This window comes from Pinus tabuliformis, chromosome 1_2 (genome assembly GCF_031772625.1).
Source record: "Pinus tabuliformis cultivar Carrire ecotype Pingquan chromosome 1_2, CPIR1, whole genome shotgun sequence".
Taxonomy (NCBI): Eukaryota; Viridiplantae; Streptophyta; class Pinopsida; order Pinales; family Pinaceae; genus Pinus; species Pinus tabuliformis.
Genome location: NC_142298.1, coordinates 625236231 through 625261630, shown reverse-complemented (window position 1 = coordinate 625261630; position 25400 = coordinate 625236231). Strand labels below are relative to the sequence as shown.

Here is a 25400-nt window from a genome sequence, read left to right as displayed (position 1 = left end):
AAGCACACGGAGCTCTCTTATCAACAGTAAGCTGCAGAGGAAATATGGTGATGAATAGGAGCGGTTGTGTGCGCTAGAAAATATACTGCTATTAGAGCTGATTATTTGTTTGGATTTATTGGAAGTGCTCAACACGTTGGTTTTCCTTTGCCTGTTAGTTTTGGCACAACAGTGCTATTTCATGGAATACCAAAATTTCTCACATGTCTGTCCATAACTGCCAACTCCTTAGTGTTTGGTTTCTAATGTGAATAAAAATCAATGATTGTGGTATTTAGCTTTTGTTGATCATGTCAAGCAAGTTTTGATCTATGTTCCTTGAAAAGCTTTTGTAAAACACGGGATCTTATCTGGATTTGTGGTTTACATATAATCTCACCTAGTTATGTGGAAATAAACTCCTCTGTCAAAAGAATCACTCATATGAGATAAATGATTTATATTATTGTAATCAGTGGAGGAGATGATCTTTTGTTTAGCACCTAATGAAACTAGAACCAGTATCCTGTCAAGGAAATGTGACAAAAATGTTGCCCACTCAAATCTTAAATTACATTTTGGATGGTAAATAGCCAGCCTGCCTGTTTCTCGTCTTCTACCTCTCATGCTATACTCTTTTATTGTATCTGTCCGGAGAAGATGGATTCCTCCTCTTGAGATTCCCCTCAAATTGTTTGGTCATTATAAACATCTGTTGGAAAATGTTAGTGCTAGTTCGTATGCACTGAAATTGATGGCTCCATTTGGCTATCCTGATACTGACATGTCAACATGAAGGGCAAATGTAGCTTTTTTATAATGAATCAGATTGACCATGTGACATGAACTTTTTGATGCTTTATGCTTTCTCAGCAGTGTGGCAATGCTTTTCTTGAAATGTTCCTTACAATTTTACATTGTTCTCTAGGTTTTTGCTTGGATATGTTTTAGGTTTCTAATATAACTAACTACATTTACAATCAGTTTCCATATTATGTGTGTTATCTGAGAAATTTGGTATATATTTATGTCTGAAGTTTTCCCGATCAATATATTAGTAGCTGTGACTGATTACTCTGTTTCCATTGGTTTGAGGCAGCACCATCTCTATTGATTTGGGAGGAGCTCCTTTTGGGTAAGCCAGTAAATGGTGTATTATTTGAATTTATTGTACTTTTACTGCAGATTATATCGTAATTAGAAAGTTTCATGTATATTAAAATTAGACAGTTTCATGTAATGTAGATCATTTTGTTTAAAACTTAAGAAAATACTTGTTTTGGGGCTGAATTAGCTCTCACTGTCAATTCTATTTTATAATATTTATTCTCTTATGGTTGGCAGAAATGTGGTTTCCTTCAGTGATGGCCCGCCGGGTGAAGGATGTGGCATCCCTTATTTCTATCTATCAATGCTTGACCCAACCCCAAGAGATGTGCTAAAGGATTCTCGTTGTTCTTTCACTATCAGTGAAGCTCCTCTTGGCACATGTGGAGATACAGATCCTGAGAATCCAACCTGTTCAAAGCTTACTTTGACAGGAAAGGTAAAATCTGTAATCACAACTACGGTCTCTACGGTTTTTTTCAAGGTTCAGAGGTGTAACTTTTATTTGTAAGAATAATTGCATTCTGTCAATTGCAGTGATTGCTGTAACTTGGATTTTTCTTTGGGAGCCAGACAAACATATAATTTGTATTGTAATGTAGATGTTTTTTTCCTAGGATCAGATAATCATGTGCATGATATAAGTTCATTCTAGTTCAAGATTTTCACAATAGAAATTGAACTCAGGCTTTACACACTTCACTTCCCTCTATTAAAATACTGTTTCCTTTTTCTGTATGGAAATTTATGGAAATCAGGATATCATCTGTTGTCAAGTATTGGACATTGATGAGTGTGTAACAATAAAAATGTTCTAAAAGTGAAGCTTCAAAATCATTTATCTCCTTGCAAGCTTTAGTCCTGAGAGCGAAAGCAATGACAGCTACTTACCATGTTGTACAAGACCACATTGATATCTTTGACTATCAACAAATCTATAGATGATAGCATATGTTTTGATGTCGAGATTAGTATCTCAGGTACATACAATACTGTTCTTCCAAATGTTGGTAATTAGAAACGAATGACCATGAGAGATAAGATCAGATCAGATAAGATAAATGTATTAATGTCCAATTAATAATCACTAAACTAGGTCAATGGGACTGTTTTAAATACAATGATGTAAAACACAAAGCGGGGGCATTAAAGTGTCTCCTCTATAAAAACAAGAAATAGGAAGTAAGGTAAAGTAGAAGTCTAAGATAAACCATAGCAGGCCAGGTCCAAAGAATGGAGAAGTGATCTAGGAGAAAGATGGGCAGCTCTATATAGTATATCCTAAGGTGCTGATGTTTTTGCAGCATCGGGCAGACATTTTCCCACTAGTTTGTGCTGAATTGATTAGTGGGGAATGATACATTTACCCATTGGGCCATGCTGATTTGGCTAGGGGTAAATGGCCCAGGGGCAGACATCTCCCATGGGGTCATGCTGATTTGACTAGGGGAGAATGATACATTCACCCATGGGGCCATGCTGATTTGGCTAGGGATGAATGGTACGTGATGCTCACTTTGTGCTCTAGGATAGAGTGGTCTATTTTTTATAGAGTGTGTTTGAATTGTTTATTGATTGGGTCTTTTCACCCAACAATGGGGTAAACAATTCTAGTCTAATGTTGAGTTGTGATGTAGGCTCCATTAGTGAAGGGGTTTCTTGTGATGAGAAGCCACCTTGATGGGTCTCCACTCAACATTAGAGCTCTATATAAATAGACAAGCATGTGAGAGGCAAATTATCAACATAGCAAGCTCATTGAATATTTTCGGAAAAATCTGTTATTGAAGATCATCTATTCATCTCTCTTTACCTTTTCTATCTCTATCTTGTTCTGGCCGCACGTGTGAAAGCATACCAAGTTTGACCAGCCTTTGACGGTTGCAAATGTGGAGGATTGATTGAGTTGCTTTGACTGAGTTTGACTAAGGGTTGACCAAGTTGTTTGATCGAGCTTTGAACATGCAGATTGTTGATCGCACGACTGAGGGTTTGACCACAAGATTGACCACAGCGGCACGTGCGGATTGTTGACCGCATACCATAGCACTGAGGGTTGACCGCAAACAGTTCATCTCAGGCCGAAATTTGAGTAGGCCAAATTTGACCACATTGCTCAGAGCTAATATTTTCACTGGTTTGACCAACTTTGACCATTAGCTGATTGACCAGGTTTGATTGGTATTTTGACTTGTATATTGGCACAGATTTTTAGATGAATTTTTGATTTGTAAACCTTGATGAAAGACAATTTCTCTTGAAGAAAAGATTATTGGGTTTTCTCCCATGGTTGGGTTTCCCAGGGTAAAAATTTATGTGTCTATTTTGCATGGTTGTCTTCTTAGAAACCGAATTCATCCCCCCCCTCGTGTCACAAATCCCACGAATCAGACATGATTATCTAGGACATGTGTCCGATTCGCGACTCTAGCGTGCCCTGGCATGTGTGATTCGATGGGCATGCGAATCCGATTTGATGGGCCAGCAAGTCCTGATTTTGGGACATATGCCCCTCTAAAAAGCATGTCGTGCGGCCTTTAAAGCCCGATTTGGATCCATTTCTCACTCACTCTTGATTGTCTCTCTTGTTGTGGGTGTGTGGGAGCGACTAGAAAAGGGTTTGGGAGCATTTTGGAGGTGATTCAAGCAACAGGTAAGTGCATTTTGCTTATATTTTTTGGCATTTTTGCTACAGTAGTTTGCATGTCCATTTTTTCTTTATTTTTTTACAGCATTCATGGCTCAATCAAGAGCAGCAGGGAAGGGGAAAAGGGAAAAAATGTCCCCATTGGCGATGCCCCTCCTGTTCCAATTTCATTAGGGTCTGCAAGTGTTCCCTCTGTTGGAAGTGGGGCTGCAGCAACAACTTCAAAGGTTGAGAGCATAAGAAATTTAGAAAGACAGCGGGCTCAAGAAAGCAAATATCCCTTATGGAAGTATGTCACAAGAGATCAAGTGCCAGGCAACAAGTTGAAGGGAGGAGGCAATGTTGCTCGGAAATGAAACTATTGCATCATTCATTTCAAGAGCACTTATTACCATGTGAAAGCTCATTTGTTGGGCTTACCAAGTTATGGAATTGGAGCATGTGCAAATGTGTCTTTATCTAAGAGGAAAGAAATGGAAAAACAAGGCAATGTTGGTGTGGCAAGGGTGGTTGCAACATCTAAAAAAAAAGAATAATGATCCCTTTCCATTCTTGAGGAAAAGCAACAACAAATTTCCATTTGAGAGTTTTGGTGGGGTGTGGGTCAAGTAACAAAAACAAAGGCAATGGCACTTGGTCCAATGGACAAGATTTTTCAGAAAGAGAGATGGAAAGAGCTTGATATCACCATTGTGGAAATTCTGAAACCAGAATCATATTGCAACAACTGGTATTATTTCTTCTAGTTGATAAATTAATTATTCAGTTTATTGCTATGACAACATCAAAATAAACACACTGCAACCTTCACAAATAAAAACTGCGGAAATAAATAGCGCTAGTAACTAAGAAAATACTAGCACACATAAAAAATAACACCAAAGTCCCCAAAAAAACTCAATGCGGGAAAACTGGTGCAACAGATGAGGCTTTTATTTTATTATTCAGTAGTGAAATCTGAGTGCAATCTATGGATGCCCAACTGGCAATCCAATTAGCAAGTATCTGATAGAATTAACTAGAGAGAAAAATTATCTCACCCCACTAGCCATCCTAGCACTAGCTTCTACAAAAATCTGACCGTCCAAACCCCAACATGAGCTCTTCTACGCTGTCTCTCACATGTGTGGCTTGATTCTGCCTCTGACCAAGCCGTTTAGCCTATCTCACACGTGTGGCTTGATTATGCCTCTGAGCAAGCCGTTTAGCCTGTCTCTGCTGCTAGAAGTGACTCTCTGACCCTCTGGAAGACTTTCCCAACCTCTAGAAACTGAATCGACCTCCTCCTCAACTAAATCGAACTGCTCTGCATCAGCTTCTGTGTTGCTTCTACGTGGATCATTTTTGTCACTTGTTGTTGTCGCTCCGGATCTGAAAAAATTCCTCTCAATCACTGTCCCTGCCCCTCACTCACTGCTTCGATCTCTGGCCCTTTGGTTGCTGACTGTTGCTACTTTGGAATTCGACTTGCCAAGAAAATCGAACTTTTGGTGTTCTCAAGTGTAATCTCCAAGTGCCCATTGACTTCCTCTTATAATCCACTAGTGGAGCACCAACGACCAAGATTAAAACTTAATGGATGGCTAGGATCATCTTTAGAATTGATATGTGTGAGTTTCTAGGATGGCACATCCAATGCTACCCTAAATCAGCAGCCACCCTAAATGCCTTCTCCAACGGATCAGGTTCCCAAAGGCAAACCTCATGTTGGATGTTATCCTTTAAAGTCCCTATGAATACATCAATCCTATGTTCCTCTAGAATATCATTTACCCTTATATTCAATTTTTGGAAGTCCTCAATGTGGTCTGCCATTGAACCCTTTTATTTGAGATTTATCATTGGCTAAAGAAGGTGTTGCTCTTTGTATCCTCATAATGTGCTATCATTTCCTCTGTAAAAATTGACCATGTGACAATTTGTTTATGAAAGCAAAGCCATTGATACCATACAAACTGATTGGGTTCCAAATATAAAGTTGCAATGCATACCTTTTGTGTGTATTGCACATTATGGAGATCGAAATATTGCTCCATCTGTAGTATCCAAGTTATGGGATCCTTGCCATCAAACTTTCTCGTTTTGATCTTTGGAACGTGGTGGGTCTTCAATCCAACGTTAGAGTTTATGAAATCATGATTAACATTTATTTTGTTCTCATCATGAGTTTCCTTTACTACTCTTTTGCCATTAGTAAGCATTTCTTGTAGCAACTTTGTCAAATCTATTTTCAAATCTTCAATGTTGCCTTTAAGTTTTGCTTCTATACCATCCATATTAGCTTCCATTCCATTCTTTAAACCATCCATCTTAGCATCAATTACTTTTTGTGATAGCGAAATTTGTTGCACTTGGCCTCGTAATTTTGATGTGTCATGTTGCATTTTTTCCTTTTCTTCATGTGTCATAGTAGAGCTTTCGGGTTGCTTACTAGGTGTTGCCATTTTCTTTTTTCGGGGCATCAACTAATGATAATTTTCTTCACTATGCCCTTTTAATCACTTCAAACTAATTTTTCAAACAAAACTTATGCAAATTTTTAAAAAGACTACACACATTTTTTCGCTTTGTAGGATCTCGATATTGAATCTGTTGTATCTCTGTAATTTTGGATCTCCAAGGTTTGAAATTTCGTCTTGTGGTAGCCTTCTGAGTCCTCTTTCCAACCCCACAAGTCTGATCAAGATTGGAGTTTCCAAAAAAGAGTTATGCCCAATCTCCCACAATGACTTGATTATAGATTGGTTCAGCAAAGGGAACTTGTATGAAGTGCAACGTATCATTGTTTCGACCTTCGACCCTGAAAACGATATCCAACAAACTACAGTCCGTCCTCTTTTTGTCACTTCTTACGAAATTTGAATCCGATGCTCAGAGAGAAAGTTATGACAATTTTCCCAAGGTCACCTGTTTGAGATCGAATTCTGGAGCCTGCAAAAACCCTAACTTCCTCAGTTCATATCTCTAAAAAAATAGCGAGAAAAGGTCTGAAATTTGGACACGACGTTTATCACGATTTCGTCTCAAATGGGGTTTTTTCAGCTTCTGAAGCTTCGTAGAAAAAAGGTTATAGTGAAGATTCCACGATGACCTATTTGAAGCAACGAAACCCTAGAATCCAAAGCTCTGATACCAAATGTTATGCAACCAGCTCACAAAATAGAAGAAAAGATAGATCAACGACCTCAAAATAAGCCTCTTTGAGGGGGCAACCTCCTTTACATTACACAAATGAATAATTCTTGGATGATACTGTTGAATTTCCACGATCTTGGGTCTAGGATAAAATCTTAAAATCTGCTACCAAACCAAGAATCTCAACAGAACTACTTTGCACAACAGAATATAAACAACAGTAAATCACATATGCACAGAACATAGACAACATTTTAAAGTTTTAAACCCAACTTCTGTTAAAATTGGCAACTAGGGCCAAACTCCACATGGGTCATCTTATTTATGGGAGCTGATATTTTTCTTGGATTCCTCTCTCCGAGAGGTGTAGGATTGATCTAAATATCATCCAATTCCGACATGTAAAATTGAAGATATGAATTTATTTGTATTATTGACAAATTGTCAAGGTCGGCCAGTAAGCAAAACAGGCATTTTAACCCCCAGTTCATCCTCAACGTTGCATATAAAAGAGGAGACCTCAAGTCATTATTTCATCGTATCATCTCATGATCTCTCTATGCACTTGTTTTGGTATGTCCTCTCCAAAGGAGGACTTGGTGGAAAGAAGGATCTCAAGCCCTAGCCGCAGCAAAGAAAGGAGTCTTGGACAACGTGAGAAGGGTCTGAAACCTGTGCGAGAGGCCAAGTTAGCTAAGTTACAAGGATCTGTTTTTGGGCTGATATATTGTTGTTCCTAAGGCCGAGGTTCATGGCAGCTAGGTCAAGTTCATGAGGTAGATAAACGTTGTTGTCTGGGATCATTTGGGTTTTGTGAAGGCCGAAAGCTACAACAAGCTATTGTGCTAGGCTGCAGGCCATAACACACAACTGGAGGTTGCGTTAAGGGTTGTCAAGGGTGGACAACACCTTTAGGAGGTAGCGTGGCATGAGAGGAGGATCTCCAAGGTGGACCGCATCCCTACAAGGGCTTGTTTGCTGACTGTGTGGTGGAACTAGGGCTATAGGACGTGCCCTAACCAGAAGTGCTGCAAACAACTGTGCAAACAATGTTGTAGCGGTGTTTTGTGGAAGGATGATGGTATTTGGGCACTGTTTTGAGGGCCGTTTGTTATAGTGGTTGCTATGTGCTAAGCCACAGGCCATAGCACCACAGCAAGGGTTTGATCGAGCTACTTAGAGGAAGAATTCTGCCCTGTTTGACTAGCATTGTCTTTTGTGGTCACGACTTATCTGCTGCTGTCATAAATTATCATATTTGTAAATTTTTACTCTCTCTCTACTGAACTATTGAAGAATATAAGAAGAATTGATCAAGGGTTTCCCCACATTGGTGTTTGTCCCTTGCTGGTGCCACATCTTGTGTCCTCTTGTCTTCTACTGTTTATGTTTATGTTCTATCTGCATTTTACCATCATGCTGATGTGATTGCTAATCTGGATATTGATATTGGGCTAATAAAGAAATTGAAGTAAATTGCTCTTAAGCGTAGAACATACCAAAAATTAACAACTTCATTATATTAAACAACAGTCTAGGGCTCCCATACCAGGGATAATGGCCCTCATACATCCACTAGTACAAGATGCAAAACTAGGGCTTGGTGTCAGTACATTGACAACCAATCTGTCCTCAACAAGATACTCTGACCATTTGGCTGATGAAGTTGACTCTCTTAGCTCCCCTCGGTCGTACCCTGTACTTGCCCGGTCCTTTGGCTCCTGATCTGCAGCTTCTGCCTCTATCAACGATCCTAGTCCATCTGACCACTGAACCTCGACTATCAATCTGCTCACTAGTTGTGCCTTAGTCCATCAAGGGCACAACACATCGAGACTCCTGTCGAGTTGTTCACAGCGCCACTTGTGAACAAATCTCAATCTGCCCACTGTTGCTCCTCAACTACTCAGGGAATTTAGCCCACTATGGTCTTCCTGTGCTGCTCCAATGAAGACCAACATAGGGCACGGAGGTCTGTCATCTATCATTGCAAGATGTCCATCTCCCACAATGGACACTGGCTAGGAGCACTCCCCATATTTTGTTGTAGATGTCCTTCTCCACACACACGTCACGGGCTCCACAAACTGCTCCCGGGTGATCAAACCCTTGAGCTCATCAACTGCCTCTCTTGCAACCACCTTTGTTAATCAAGGTGTTGCTCACCGGGCTCCAACTTGGACACTATCTCGCTGTCCTCCAGCAGAACATAAGTGCCTAATCACGTGCACACTTGGTCCACTCTCACACTACCCTCCAACAGTCCACGAGAGACCAAGTTCACGCTGTAGCATCTGCACTTAGTTAGGTCATCCAACACCTAGGAAACCCTTCCACATGGATGCTAACAGATTTCCAAATTGTCCTCCCTTAGGACATCATCCACTAGCATCAATTTAACCTTAACACATCAATACAATACATACCTATCTCGTTCCTGTACTTGTGTTCCTGCACTCGTGTGTTCCTGCACTCGTGTGTTCCTGCACTCGTGTTCCTACACTCGTGTTCCTGCACTCACGTGTCCCTGCACTTTCACATTCCTGCACTCTCGCGTTCCTGCACTCTCACGTTCCTGCACTACGCACGTTCCTACACTCGTGTGTTCCTGCACTTGTGCATTCCTACACTCGTGCTCCTATACTCGCGTTCCTGCACTTGCCCTGCCACACCCGAGTTGGCTTTATTGATGTGTAGACTATGAAAGATGCTTCTTGGATATGTTAAATGACTCTCCTCCACCTTATATTTATACACAATACAAGGGCTCCATCAAATCACATGTGTGGGCTTGACAACCTGCCACAAGGCTTATTAACATCAAGCCGACCTTGACACTTGTTGTTCATGCCCACTCTTTAGCTTCAAAAATTCATAACTCAACAACGACTACTCGGAATTGGACGATTCTCAATGCGTTAGATTTGTCTCGTCATCTACTATCATCCTCATCCATCACATGTCGTAATCTCGTAACAGTTTTGGCCCAAACACCGATGGGTGCAAAACCCCAACCTTGGGTTCTAAGCCCACAAGCCTACTTGTGGCGCTTTGACCTCCAACCCGCGAACGCTAGGGCTTGGAGTACCTCCCAAGATACAAAAATCAACACTCCCTCTTAACGAGGGAGGTACTTCCAAGACTAGGAAATAACCATCATCATCTGACAACGACACTAGCCCTTCAGTCTTCCATCACTGCAGCATACCCTGTAGAATGAATCTGGCAATCTCGATAGTGCCTTTGCCTCATCATATCCGAACTTGAAGATCCCAAACCTCCATAGGGCTGCTCCCTCTGAGCCTATATGATCTCCACTGGCTCAGTCCTGCAAGCACTCATCCTCTTGGATCAATACCACTCGTGCAAATCTCACCAATCTCGGATATGCAACATCACAATCTAATGAAGACTCTAGCCTGCCAATCTGTAGTCCATCACATGAAACCATCTCGACCAACCTAATCTCGTCCATGCCAAGGAAACCCACGAGTTGTCCCAACCATCCATGATAAGACATAGGAAGTCCACGATCTACAAACTGCCACACAACATACTGAAGCGCACCATGTTCACCACCGATTCACCAGAACTCCCAACCCATCTCATCATGTAGTCTATCGAGACCACATCTCTATGTCTTCAACTGAACCCTCTGCTCCATGATCCAGACACCCACAACTCCCTTTGGAGTTGCTTCATTGTGCACACTCTGATTCACTAACCCTCAAAGTAGCTTAGATACGCTCTGATACCATGTTGAATTTCCACTATCTTGGGTCTAGGATAGAATCTTAAAATCTCTGACGCTACCAAACCAAGAATCTCAACAAAACTATTTTGCACAGCGAAATATAAACAACAGTAAATCACATATGCAAACAACATAGACAACTTTTTACAGTTTTCAACCCAACTTCGTTATATTAAACAACATATAATACAACAGTCTAGGGCTCCCGTACCAGGGATAATGGCCCTCATACATCCACTAGTACAAGATACAAAACTAGGGCTTGGTGTCAGTACATCGACGACCAATCTGCCCTCAACAAGATACCCTGACCATCTGGCTGATGAAGTCGACTCTCTTAGCTCCCCTCGGTCATACCCTGTACTTGCCTGGTCCTTCGACTCCTGATCTGCAGCTTCTGCCTCTATCAACTATCCAAATCCATTTGACCACTGAACCTCGACTGTCAATCTGCTCACTAGTTGTGCCTTAGTCCATCAAGGGCACAACACATTGAGACTCCTGTCGAGTTGTTCACAGCACCACTTGTGAATAACTCTCAATCTGCCCACGGCTGCTCCTCAGCTACTCAAGGACTTTAGTTCACTATGGTCTTCCTGCGCTGCTCCAATGAAGACCAACATAGGGCATGGAGGGCTGCCATCTATCATTGCAAGATGTCCATCTCCCACAATGAACACGGGCTAGGAGGACTGCCCATCTTTTGTTGTAGATGTCCTTCTCCACACACACGTCTCGGGCTCCACAAACTGCTCCTGGTTGATCAGACCCTTGAGCTCATCAACTGCCTCTCTTGCAACCACCTTTGTCCATCAAGGTGTTGCTCACCGGGCTCCAACTTGGACACTATCTTGCTGTCCTCTAGCAGACCATAAGTGCCCAATCACGTCCACACTTGGTCCACTCTCACGTTGCCCTCCAACAGTCCACGAGAGACCAAGTCCACGTTGTAGCATCTGCACCTAATTAGGGCATCCAACACCTAGGAAACCCTTCCACATGGCTGTTAACAGATTTCCAAACTGTTCTCTCCTAGGACATCATCCACTAGCATCAATTCAACCTTAACACATCAATACAATACATAACTAGCTCGTTCCTGCACTCTCGCGTTCCTGCACTCGCGCATTCCTACACTCGCATTCCTGCACTTGCACGTTCTTGCACTTCGCGCATTCCTGCAATCACGTTCCTGCACTCGCGCTGCCCACACCCTAGCTGGCTTTCTTAATGTGTAGACTATGAAAGATGCTTCTTGGATATGTTAAATGACTCTCATCCACCATATATATATACACAATACAAGGGCTCCATCGAATCACATGTGTGGGCTTGACAACCTGTCACAAGGCTTATTAACATCAAGCCGACCTTGACACTTGTTTTTCATGCCCACTCTTTAACTTCAAAAATTCATAACTCAACAACGACTACTCGAAATTGGATGATTCTCGATGCGTTGGATTTGTCGCGTCATCTACTATCATCCTCATCCATCACATGTCATAATCTTGTCACGGTTTTGGCCCAAACACCAATAGGTGCAAAACCCCAACCTTGGGTTCTAAGCCCACAAGCCTACTTGTGGCGCTTTGACCTCCAACCCTCGAACACTAGGGCTTGGATTACCTCCCAAGCTACAAAAATCAACAGATACAAATGACAAGACCTCCTTTCTATATATAGGAGTCTAAGGGGTCACAATATAATCAAAGCCTACATAACAATAATATAGTAAGGGCACAACAATAACAATAGTGGGGCTTCTATGGGGCACAATAATAATAATATGGGGACTATATGGGCACAACAATACAATAAGGGGGTTGCACCAATAACAATAAGGGGCTACACTAGTAGTATGGGGACCTAACAGCTACTCTGGAATTCGATCTGCCAAGAAAATCTAACTTCTGGTTGAGTGTATTCTCCAAGTGCCCATCGACTTTCTCTTATAATCTATTGTTGGAGCACTAATGACGAAGATTAAAACTTAATCGATGGCTAGGATCATCTTGAAATCGATCCGTGTGGGTTTCTAGATGATTATCACCTTGACTTAATTAATATTGATTAATTAACCAGTTTTCTTAAGTTTAGACTTAGGAAAATTAAAAAATTGGTTAATAATCTAATTAAGTCACTTCTAGGTGGAATTTCCAGAAACGATTTCTGGGTCTTGGAGATCTCATGTATTCTAGCTTCTCCACCAAATTTCGTCACTAGAACATATCTGATGCTACAAAATACTAACAACCATTGCATTCTTTTTCTATTTGAATTTCATATCCTTTAATGTTGCATTCTCACCTTTATTTTTGAGATGTGTCGAGCTCTAACTCAACAGTCTCCATCAGGGTATGTGCCTTCTGGGTTAGAGAAGCTTAGAACCACATTGTTGACTAAGGCTAAGAAAGAGGTGAACAAAATGCTTGAGCCTATTAACTCAGCATGGCCAACATCTAGGGTTAATATTGTTTCTAATGGATGGACAGATCTAGCACGCCACCCACTCATCAACTTCATGGTGTCTTCCTTGAATGGACCAGTTTTCTTGAAATCAGTGGATGCACTTGGACAATACAAGGATGCACAATATATTGGTGAGTTGTTCATTAAAGTTAATGAAGATGTAGGTGTTGATTCTTGTCTGCAAATCATTATAGACAATGCACTTGTTTGCAAGGTTGTTGGCATGATTGTGGAAGCTAAATATCCACAAGTATTTTGGACATCTTGCATTGTCCATTCCTTGAATTTAGCACTTAAAACTATTGCTTCTGATGTGTCTTGGATTGGAAGTGTTATTGAGGATGCATGACATATCTATAACTTTGTACAAAATCATACAAATGCCCTCGCAATCTACAAGGAGTACACCCATCTATTATTATTGAAGATTACAGATACACAATTTGCTTCTTCATTCATCATGCTAAAGAGGTTTAGGGAGGTCAAGACTGCTCTTTGAGCCATGGTTATTTCAGAGTTTTGGTCTTTTTGGAGAAAGACATATCAAGCAGCCTAAAAAAGAGTCAAGGACACAGTGTTAGGTGATGCTTGGTGGGAGAGGGTAGATATCATTATTAAGATCATGGACCCTATCATTGCTTTGCTACGATTTGCATATATAGACCAATCCATCCTAGGAGAGGTTTATGAGGGATGGGATTCCATGATTAAGTCCGTGAGGACCATTATTTTACAGAGTGAGTGCCTTGAGTATGAGACATCATCAAAGGCCTTCTTCACCACCATACAAGATATTCTTGTCAACATATGGGACAAGAATTGCACACCTTTGCATTGTTTGGCTCACCCTTTGAACCCAAAATACTATAGCCATGAGTGGTTGAGTGGTAGACCTCCCCGCAAATTCCCTCCTCACGTGGATGGTGAAATTTCACAGGGGAGGAAGGATGCATTGAGGTGGATATTTCAGGATAGAGCATCCCTTGATGAGGTGGAGGATGCCTTTGCAGAGTTTTCCACTGGCACTGGGCAATTTGTAGGCTATGATGTTATTAGAGATAGGGGGACTAAGAAGCCCTATTCGTGGTGGGCAACTCATGGGGCAACAAGCCCTCCTCTACAGCAATTAGCCATGAGGCTCCTCTCTCAGGTGACTTCATCCTCTTGTTGCGAGAGGAATTGGAGCACATATGGGAATTTGTATAGTGTCAAGAAGAGCAGGCTTGAGCAGTCTAGGGCAGAGACAATGGTGTATGTGCACACCAACCTTTGTCTTATTTACATGCAGAGGGATGAGTGGTTGAAGGGAAAGACAAAGATGTGTGATGTCTTTCCTGATGATATGGGTTTGGACAACAGTGTTGAGTTGGAATTGGCCAACTTGGATCTTAATGACCCAGTGCTAGAGCCTGTCACTTTTGATGATGGTGATACTCTTGAGGGGTCATCCTCCACACCAACAGATGCAGAGATTACATTGGATACAGAGGAGACCAGCGGTGACCATAACTGTGATGTTGATTTTGATGATGATGATTGATGAGCTACCTCTTACCTTGTAGTTGTTTTGCATTTGCTATTTCTATTTGCCATTGGCATTGCTACTACATATGTAACACATTTTGATTTTGATGACTTGATGAGAAAACTGTAGTTTCTTGTCTTTCTCCTATTGGATCATTGATGAATCTATCGCAATTGTATTTGTATGCATAATGTTGCATTGTACAACTTACAAATTTTAAATTTACAATGTAGAATCTAGATCTATATCTGAATTTGTATCATGAATGAGAATTTCTGTAAGAAATATCTATTTAGTATTAATTTTTAATATATATATATATATATATATATATATATATTCAATAAAATAATATATAACGTGTCCTGTTCTAGGGGGTCTTCATGCCCTGTGTCAGACACTCGAATTTGCATGTCCTGCATGTCAGGTGACTTAGGCTGTGTTTCTATGATCTTTAGTGTTTCCACTGCATTTACTATTGAGATAATTATTCAATGATAATAGTGGCATAAAATTACTATTTAAAATCATTAGGAAGTAATTATCAGGCAAAAAATTGTATTTTGCTGCACTTGACATAGAATTTCAACATGGTACTAGAGCTTTGCTAAAATATCAGCCATTGAACAACCTCAGATTCTAGTATTCAGGCAGCTTGTATGGGTCTCAATTCTCATACCAAGATGGTACTTAGTCTCATGGTAGAAGACAGGTTGGATGGTGCTACAAATTTCAGATCTTGGAAGACCAGGATACTCCTTGTCTTGGAAGAAAATGATATTTAGAATCATGTGAAGGAAGTTGTTCTGGAACCAAAAGGAGCTGAGGAGAAAGCCAGGCACAAGAAGAATGAAGCAAAGGCTAAGAGTATCTTGATAGATTCCATCAAGGACCACTTGATTCCACATGCTGCTAAATTGAAGACTGCTAAAGAGATGCATGATGCCTTGGTGGGTTTGTTCAAGAGTAAGAACATTAGCAGGAAATTAGCTTTGAGACATCAACTTCGTTGTATCATGATGTCCAAATCAGATTCAGTCGTAGAATCCATGGGAAACTGGGTGTAGAATACTTTTACATTGCCAAGCTTGATGATGAGCTTTTTACCTTCTTCGATGAAAGGGAGCCACCTTACTTTCTTTGATGGAAACTGGTGTACATTATTCATGCATTTTAGTTTAGTTTCATTGCATATTGTGTGACCATTCTAACATCATTCATATCATGTTTCATGCTAGAATAGATTTCAAAATAATTTTATTTTCTGTACTGATTGTATTATCTTCATATAAAACATGGGTGATACACTACACCCAGTGCACATGAACCCAAACAAGTTGATTGCAATGTGCAGGTTATAGGTATGCAAACCTAGGGATTGTTGGAGTTCTCGTGAACTCCTCGTTTGAGCATATGGATCATGCGCTCTACGGTGAGATCATGTCCCCGAGTTGGAACCAGATGTTATCTACCAAAATGGTAGTCCTATAGGAGAAAACTTTTCTTCTATTCTCGACAGTCAGTCGGTCAGCCACATAGCCAGCAACCCATGACAACCACCACTAGTTGATGATATGCCATTATATCTTCACCACTTGCATCAGCCATATACTCCTCATTCATCCAGCATGAGCCTATGGATAAAGGTGGGCTTCCTCTCAAAGGTACTTTAATCATTTTGTAATTGGGTGCTTATGCTTGTTTGTATTTGGGTATTTGATATGGATTATGGTGTGATCTAGAAGAAGGATGGGCTTTGACCATGATCTTGTTCTCTCACCTTCAAGGGGGGGTTAATCTTCTATTAGTCCAGTGGGACCTCCCTTAATGGCCAAATGGGTATAGGAGGGGCACTACTTGGGAAGCCCTAATTGAAATAGCGTAGTTCCATCTATCTATGTGTCATACTTAACATTTTCCATCAAATGTTACAAGCCCGTATCTCACATCCATTCTTCAGGTTCAACTGACCATTGGTTCTTTGGGATTTGACACCCATACATCCACATAGCTTAGTAGAGTCTGGAAATTTTGTCCTAGGAGGTTGATGCTGCTAAAAGAAATATAAAGAGCATATCATGGCCACAACAAAACTAAAAGAAAGAATATCAAAATGCAAAAGATGGCTAGGGACATACACATTAGCACGTGGGCAAAAGCCTTGCATGAGCTCTACCTCACTCATTATGGCCATCACCTGGTTCCCGAGCACATGTTGCTTTATTGCATAATAAAAAAGAACCTTTGCATGTCCCAACCCCGATGAGCAATAAACTGGCTCATCATTAAGGGGTAATACAACTACTATATCATTCAAATCAAGCTCTAACCCTTGAGCTATGAGCAGTAATACAAAGAAAAATCAAGAAAAAGTAGAAGTGCACAAGAGGGGTGGAAAAAAAAGGCCAAGTTGGTAACTCATGCATCCATGAATGCTCCCTCCTCAAATCTATACACTTAGGATGTGGACACCCCCATTAGTTGATACCTTTGACCATGGCACTTGGCCATGAAGTCTTATCAAGAAAAAGTAAAAGTGCACAAGAGGGGTGGAAAAAAAAAGGCCAAGTTGGTAACTCATGCATCCATGAATGCTCCCTCCTCAAATCTATACACTTAGGATGTGGACACCCCCATTAGTTGATACCTTTGACCATGGCACTTGGCCATGAAGTCTTATCCCCTACGTTATTGTCATTATTATTCACTAACACCTATCGATTGAAGGGTGGACCAAGGAAATGTTACTTCCCCTTAGGGGATGGAAACACCCAATAGGGTTGCCCTTTAGCCACTCCTACCTAGGGAGAAAACACCATTGCGAGTTCAAGGCCCTGATTTTGGAAGGGAATATTTGTATGGAGCATTAAATAGCCCATGACACTCAAACTTGGTTCACTTAGATGCAAGAGTGATTTTTGTCCCTAATGACTTGTTGCTTTCAATAGAGAGGTACCCGGGCCATTAAAGAGACATATTGGCACTATCAAGTGTAGCGTTGAGACTCTTGGGCCTCCTAGTAGCAACATCACACCACACATGTACTAGGGCACCTCCTACATCCAAGATGTTGTGCCACTTTAAATTGGATTTGATGATTCTTCAGGATGACACACTTGACCCAGCATGCCCCTAGGCTGACCTTAGCACCAATTAGTGAATGGCAACTGATTCAGGGCCTAGATGAGGTCTCACCTTCAAAGACATGGGAAGGCTAATAGCACCTGGAAAGCCCTCAACGCTGGAGTAGAGATTGACACTTTGAGTAGTTGGAGGCCCATGGAAGCCACTTTGTGGTTCCCCGGTTTGATTTTAGGACCACAAGGAGCCATTGAGGTGAATTTGAGTGCAAACCCTCGAATCATGATTTTTTACATGCTTCCACATCACATTTGACACCTTGCAATGCTTGGGCATGGCATTTGGAGGTTATTTTATGCATGATGTCAGCCCTAGAAGCCTAGTGACTCACACGTGTGGGCTTATTTTAACACTTAAGATCAAAATCTAGTGGGTTGGGTTGTAACCCAACCATATGTTGTCTTCAAACATGCTTTTAGGAGATTATTAGGCTTATTAGGTGTCCTACTCATATAAATAGAGGAGAGGCTCATTGTAGTAAATCATCATCATGTGTGACTAAATCAACCCTCTTGTGAGATTTCGGCCTCCTGCATCTTGGAGAAGTTGTGATCTATGCAGTATTTTGTCCATTGGAGCTACTATCTTGTCTTTGGAGAAGTTATCTTGGATCAACATTGGATTATTCATGCATTTCATCTTGTAAGTGTACCTTGTCATCGATGAATTTTTTATTTTATGTCTAATGTATGGAATGTAATGGTTATCTAGGGTTTTTCTATTGCACCATTGATTATTGAAGATTAATTGTATAGAAGTTGGATATCCTCATTGTTTGCATTACTCATATATGGAATGTGAATGGTAATCCTCTTGGTGAACTCTTGTTATAGCTCTTCCAAGTGTCTTTAATCCCTCACAAAAATAATAGTTAAGGTTTTGTGCTAGGGCATCAAAACAACCTTACTCCGTTGCAATAATTAGCTAATCTATAACATCCATAGACTCCATCCACCCAAGGACTAGGCATCGACCTTGTCTAATTGGTGATCAAACCTTTTCTTATCCATAAATCGAATTTCACTCTTTCTCTTTCCAAATTTGGTCCTCTTAAGGATAAGTGACCTAATTAGGGTTTGGAGTGAAATTGTCTAGGAGAAGAATTTTTGGGTGTGGAAGGATTCAACATCAAGGGTACATTTGGTTGCCTCAAATAAACCTCCTTGGTGGCTAATCCATCCATTTTTCACCTTGATTTCTCTTGCCCTAGCTATTTTTCCTTAGGAAAAACCCTAGTTTGGTTAAGCTTCAACTTGAGGACTTCTTGAAGGTTTCATATGCCATTGGCTTGCTAATATTCATCATTGGAAACCTTTTCCTTGGCATCTTGACCTTCGGATATTTCAATTTGCATCCTATTACTCAAACCCTAGGTCTAGCATATCGTAACTTGATCTCTCTAAAGGGATGTGAATTGCCTTGCTATCATTGGTTAAGCCTTGTACCTAAGTAGAGCCATCCTTTAGGAGCCTATTGTGTCACCTTAAACCTCTAAGCCAAGAATATCTCTCATAGGTGATCTATTTACCAGGAAGCCTCCCATTGGTGAAAGTCCATAAACAACAGGGGGTAGTGGTTGTGGTGACAGTGGACCACACCTCATTGTTGTCACATAGTCTAATGCTTGCCTTTGTAGAGCACCCCTCTACAAGACATGCTAGATTTTGCGGCAACAGGACGAACTGTCCATATTGAGATTTATGATTGTTGGTAGCCTCTTATCTAGATCCACTTCTACACAAATCCTGGCACAAGAGAAAAGCTCCTTTCGTGGCTCGGCACGATCAATATACTTGCCAAGGGCATTGCCAATACTTTTGAAAGTGGTATTCTTCCAACAATGCAATGGCAAAAAGGGGAGTTTCACCCATATTGGGACTGTAGATAGAACATCACTTTCCGAGCTAAAATTTGGACTCCACCGATCTAGATATAACCCTTGAGCCCCCTTGAAATAAGACCCACTTCTAAAAATCAGGTCTCGATTTGCCTTCTTTTCAAAGAAGAAAGTAAAAGACCCTTTTTTGCAGAAAGGCCAAAGAGACAAAATCCTTGATCATGGGTTTCCAATTTTTTTCCACCCACAACTTCACAGAATGCGGGGAGAGTCAGATCCTCATGAACTCGTTGAGTAGTTCACGCTTGGCCAATGGGAGAGCTTGAGTTCTTGATTGAGGTGCAAATACCTCCAAATTTAGGATTTCCTCCAATTTCTTGAAGAAACGAGAAGGATTTGCCCTCTGAAACCTCGGCCCATTCGCAACCAACGAGTTAAAAGCGTCTATATTGGGAGCAGGCAGAGGGGGCGAGGATGCAAACCCTCCCAAACTGGTCATCGGGTCACACCGACACATCAAAAACCCTCAAATCTGCAAAGCCTCTTATCTTATTATTATTTTTTCTGTGGGGTAAATACCCACCGGGGATTTGAACCAATGACCTTTTTGCACATAGTGCCTTTAGACTAGGATTAATCTTAAAATAGTTTCTTTGCTACAAATATAAAGGCAAGGCAAGGTAGAGGGAAAAAACACATTGATTCTTCGTGAAGATAGTTTTGTTTGAATGCGAAGAAAGAGGCCGAGGAAAGGTGAAAACAGTGCAGCAGTGAGAAGAGCAGCTCAACAATGATTGCAGGTTGCAGATCTATCGATGCAATGAATTTTACAGTCATATGGACAGACCATATGGATTCATACAATCATACAGACAGTCCGTATAGTTGTATGGGCAGAACCATACCACAGGTATCTCAGACCTGTTTTTTAGTTTTCTCATTCAGCAGGCAAAAAAACTCATTTTTGAGGTGTCCTTGTAAGTTTTGAGTCATTAATGATAAGCTGATTTGAATGACAGATTTTGTGTTTCATGTTTTATGCTTCTGCTATTTTCCAACCATCTGTGTGATTGATGCATGCTTATACTTTTATTTCTATTATTGAGTAAATTTGATATCTAATTTATTAGATAAAAAAGCATAGGACAACAGTCACCTAGGGTTTGGGATATTTACAATGGATTCCACTTGGATTTAGTCTGATAGAGAAGCAATCCAGTTCTGAAAGAAATTAAAGAAGAGATGCACCAGTGAAATGATACATGCTACTTCCTGCTGCAATCCCTCCAAGGTTCAGACTGGGCTCCAGAAGACAATGAAGAGGGAGGAGGAGAACACAAGGCTGGTGATGACCCCCAGCATTCAATCTCCCTGGACAAAGAGGAACATTCCACGGGCCAGGCTCTTTTCAAGACTGTTTATTTTTGTATTGGATTGAATATAAGGGCCACATGCCAGGATATGCCATGTGCTGCTTCCTAGGTCTATGTTTAACTATAGAGGCCAGAGGCCAGAGGCCAGAACATATTCGGACAGTTCCAATTTTTGTTTATGATAGTGCTCAAGCCAAGAGCTCGGCAGGCCATGACAAGGAATTGAGGTTGAGGCTCTTCTACTGAATCTTTCTGCCATGCATATAAATATATTTTGCCACCCATTATAAAATATCTGACCTACCTCTTACATGTAAAAAAAACTGCATGGAAAAAGATGTTCATAGTTCCCTTACATTCAACTTTTCTAAATAAAGTGCTTGCAATTTTGCAGTAACCAAACTAATTATGCCAGAAATTTTGTTGAGGGATTATGGCATTTCAATTTGGTGCGTATTGAATGGCTATTAACACAGGTCCATGCAACTCTAAAACTGAGGTTGAGCAGATTCTTAGGATGAAAAGAAAATCATCTAGGGCTAAACAATCCCTTTAGCTCATAAGGTTAGCTACCTTTTACCATATCAAGCTAAGTTATATAAATAAGTTGTAATAAAATACTGATTGTAGTAATTTTTGAAAATACTAGCATCAAGTGTTGAGCCTATAAAATTAGCAAAATGAGGCATTGCAACCCGATTTACACCCAACTGGGCCGTAAATCAACTGCAACCAGTTTAAGCAATACTGACTTTACACAACTCCAGCTGACTTAACCCATGAGATTGTGTGCCTGATCATTATACAGTTGATGCAATGTGGCCGTATCTAATAAATCACACAAAAAACCACTGTAAGTACTTGACATGTTCATATTTAATATGATATCATGTTTTGAAATCATCTGCTGAAATATATTAGAAATAATACGAACTTCTCAAAAACAAACCTTGATTACCTTTCAAGCTGTTAAGAGTAAACAGTAAAAGTAGAATTTCAAACGTTGTCTATGACTTAAATCATATCATCGCAATCTTATTTTAATCCATTAGATATTTCCATTGCTGTACAAGTTTTGCAAAACACTGAAATTCGAGTGTGGGCAGAATGTACAAGTCACGTTATTGCCAAATGGGTGTTTGAAATATCTCCACTTAAATGTCTTTTAATATAAGAATATAGAGAGAGGTACATGAGAAAATAAGTCAATTATACATTTAGAGTTCAAATAAAAAATTATATCAAAAGTTAAACCATGGAATGAATTTGAGAAGGTTGTTTAATGCCACAGATGAAGCAAATTGACAGGAATGATGCAGAAGCAGATTTTGCTGCCAAGGCTCTGTATTCAAAGCATAGTGAGATGCCCGGTAAGAACATGTGTCTGTTAGTCTTCTTGAAAGCGTTATGAATACTTTGATTGTGTCACTCTTCAAGTTTGGAGGAAACTACATGTAAACTAACAGAAACTTTCAAAGAGGAAGTTTGAGGATAAGGAACACACATGCTCATCAAAATTCTTAATGGTGGAAGATATGTATGAATAATGAATGATTTTCTTATTGCTTACAGCATCATGCCTTTGCATGCAGATTGGCCGAAGGATCATAATTTCCAATATTTCAAGTTGAATATTGAGGGCATATTCCTAATTGATTGGTTTGGTGGTCCTAAGCCATTGTCTGTGGCAGAATACTTTCAGCCTGGATGGTTTGTTCACTCACTAAAAGCTTTGGTTCTTTTGTCACTTAATAATCTACCAGTCATGCTTTTGAACTTGAATGTGCATGGCCGTTTCTAATTTTGATTTAAATTGTAATCCTGTCAAGAGATAGATAAGGTGGCATCTCATTTTTCTTCTGTACTCGGGCATAGTATATTCTCGTTTTCGTTAATCATCTGCAAGTCATGAAGAGCCTTGAAGGACTTTTTTACGACTAAATAGGCATTCAGACATTAAAAACTGATAATCTTGAATGCAAATACTTGTGCAGGGAATTTTCTCGTTGAAGATTTTATGTTGTCGAATATGGATTTCTCTCAAAACTTAAAATTCACATACTTTCATGCTTTATACATTTCAAAAGGACTCCTGCTACAGGGATGGAAATAAGAACGCCAGTGGTTTATTCTTTCAATTGTAAAAATTGGTGCTTGATATTTTAGAATTATTCATTGAAATTGGGAAGAAATAATGCCCTTGTAATAATGTCACTTCCCTGTGATAAACCATTGATTGTAATCTATACTATTTGTATAAAGCTGTAGAACAAGTGGTAGCATACATACATAATCATGAAATTTTCTCTCAATACCATGGCTTTGTTAAGAAAGGGTCATTAGGTAATTGCAGGAAGAAATTTCTGATGTGTTTTTTATAAGTCAGCTTACTATTTGGATGTTCATTCAACTTCATTCTAGTCTAAGGCATGTGATTGGCTCCATGAGATTCTGTGTTTAGAGAGTTGAAATTATCAAAATGAGGGACCTTTGATTATGTGGGATGCTTGCACAAAATCATTTCAGAATGAAATCTGTATGGAGTCCAAGGGTTGGTTGTGCTATGTACCGTCCCTCAGAATGATGTTGAATTTACAAAGATATAATTGCAATTCGCCACTTTGAATGGAAAAAACAAAAGCAATCTTTTAAGAATCAAAGAAATGCAACACAAAAGCAATCTTTCAAGAATCAAAAGGAAAGCCTTGTTTTGAATCCTGATAGAATATTAATGTTATCTCTAAAAATTAATGTGTCGCACTTAATTTCCCATGTTATTGCCCGAGTCTCTTTGGAAACATATTGACACCGCCACTATTAGTATACAAATTATTACCGTAACTTTTGTGACTAAGTGGAAATATGGTGTAACCCTTTCAATGTTATTTGTTTGATAAAATTACTTTTTGGCTCACCGCTGGTTCAAGAGCCAATGATTCTTTATCTCTGATAGAGCTTGACAAAAACACATGTTTATGTAGCCCAAATTCTGCAAAGACATCTCTTGTTATTGCAAAGGTAATAAAGATTCGAAGCATGAAAGTTTAAACTCTTGAATTCATTTATGGTTTAATTTACGTCAACAAGATCATGGTATGGAGATACATATTTCAAGTTAGTTGTGTTAAACTCTAAGGGTTTTGTTTGTTATGATCGAAATACATAGAAAACTATAAGTACACACCATGTACACCAATGTAATTGTGGAGCATTGTTACCCATCAAAAGTGGTAACCAAATAGGAGAATTTTTTTCTCATATCTTGGACACTCAACAACCCTATACATTGTTTAGTTATGTCGATATGCCACATTCCTCTACTATTTGCACCGGTCGTACATCTCTCACACCATTCGACATTTCTCTTGAAGGAAGGTGGGTCACTACTCGGCAAGTACTTTAATTATTTTGTAATCAACTACTTTTACTTAATGTTGTGGGCATTCTAACATGGATAAAGGGATGATCTAAATATTCATTGATCTTGATTGTAAACTTGTTCTCTCATCTTACTAGGGGAGTTAGGCTTTGGTCCTAGTCAAGTGGAACCTCCTCTGAGGTCTTAAGGTTATAAGAAGGGCACTACTTGGGAAACTTAGATTGAAGTAGCATGTCCATAACCATTCTATACTTTACCACTCTTTACCATTCCCTTGATTTCGTATCTATCCTTCGGGTTTGTTGTTAGTGGTTCATTGGGATTGGAACCCTCACATCCATATTCTTCAGTCAGGGTCGGAAAACTTTGCCCTAGATGTTGATGTAGCTAAAAGAAAGGTAATAGCATAAGATGACCACAATAAAAGAAAAAGGAAAGTTAAAATGCAATAAATGTTTGGGACAATAATTAGCACGTTATAAAAGTCCTGGAATGAGCTATACCTTCCTCACTATCCATCACTTGGTTCCTGGGCACTGTTGATTTTCTTAGTGCAATAGAAACTAGCACAATATTTCTGAAAATTTGATATTTACTTTTGATGTTGATCTTCTTTTATTTTTATTCCAATATATAATTCAGTATTATACTTCAAAAATTCAACCATAAAGAACAATAGAGATCACAATGCACAAAGAAGAGACAAGATTTACCTTGAGAAAGCCCACTAAGGGAAAAACCCAACCACCTTTTCAATAGAGAAATTCTTCTCTTCAACAAGAGACACACCTAAACCTATGGTCAAACTTGACCCAAGTGAAGCCTCCCAATTTGATCCAAGATTTCACTCTGTCTATCTTGACCCAGAATTTCGGCCCTCTTGCAGTGGTTAGTTGCACCAGAAATTCAGCCCTTACAACAGCCTAGAATTTTGGCCCCCTACAACAAAATGTCCAGAAAAACTGCAAACCAGAAAGAAGAGAGTCTATTCACACGTGCAAGTTGCAAGAGAGAGAAAGAGATCTTTCATCTTATTCGTTCTTCTATTGCT

General features: G+C 39.9%; 1 protein-coding gene across 1 annotated transcript in view; it reads left to right on the top strand.

The window, feature by feature from the left end:
* The window catches only part of LOC149207180 (uncharacterized), a 127500-nt gene extending 104115 nt beyond the window's left edge, over positions 1 to 23385 (top strand). The window contains exons 2-6 of the mRNA XM_089395669.1: positions 1079 to 1114; positions 1324 to 1525; positions 22262 to 22340; positions 22563 to 22680; positions 22965 to 23385. Coding sequence (XP_089251795.1) covers positions 1079 to 1114; positions 1324 to 1525; positions 22262 to 22340; positions 22563 to 22680; positions 22965 to 22980 — 451 coding nt within the window. The 3' untranslated portion in view covers positions 22981 to 23385. The remainder of the gene's footprint in view (positions 1 to 1078; positions 1115 to 1323; positions 1526 to 22261; positions 22341 to 22562; positions 22681 to 22964) is intronic.
* The last annotated feature ends 2015 nt before the right edge of the window (positions 23386 to 25400 follow it).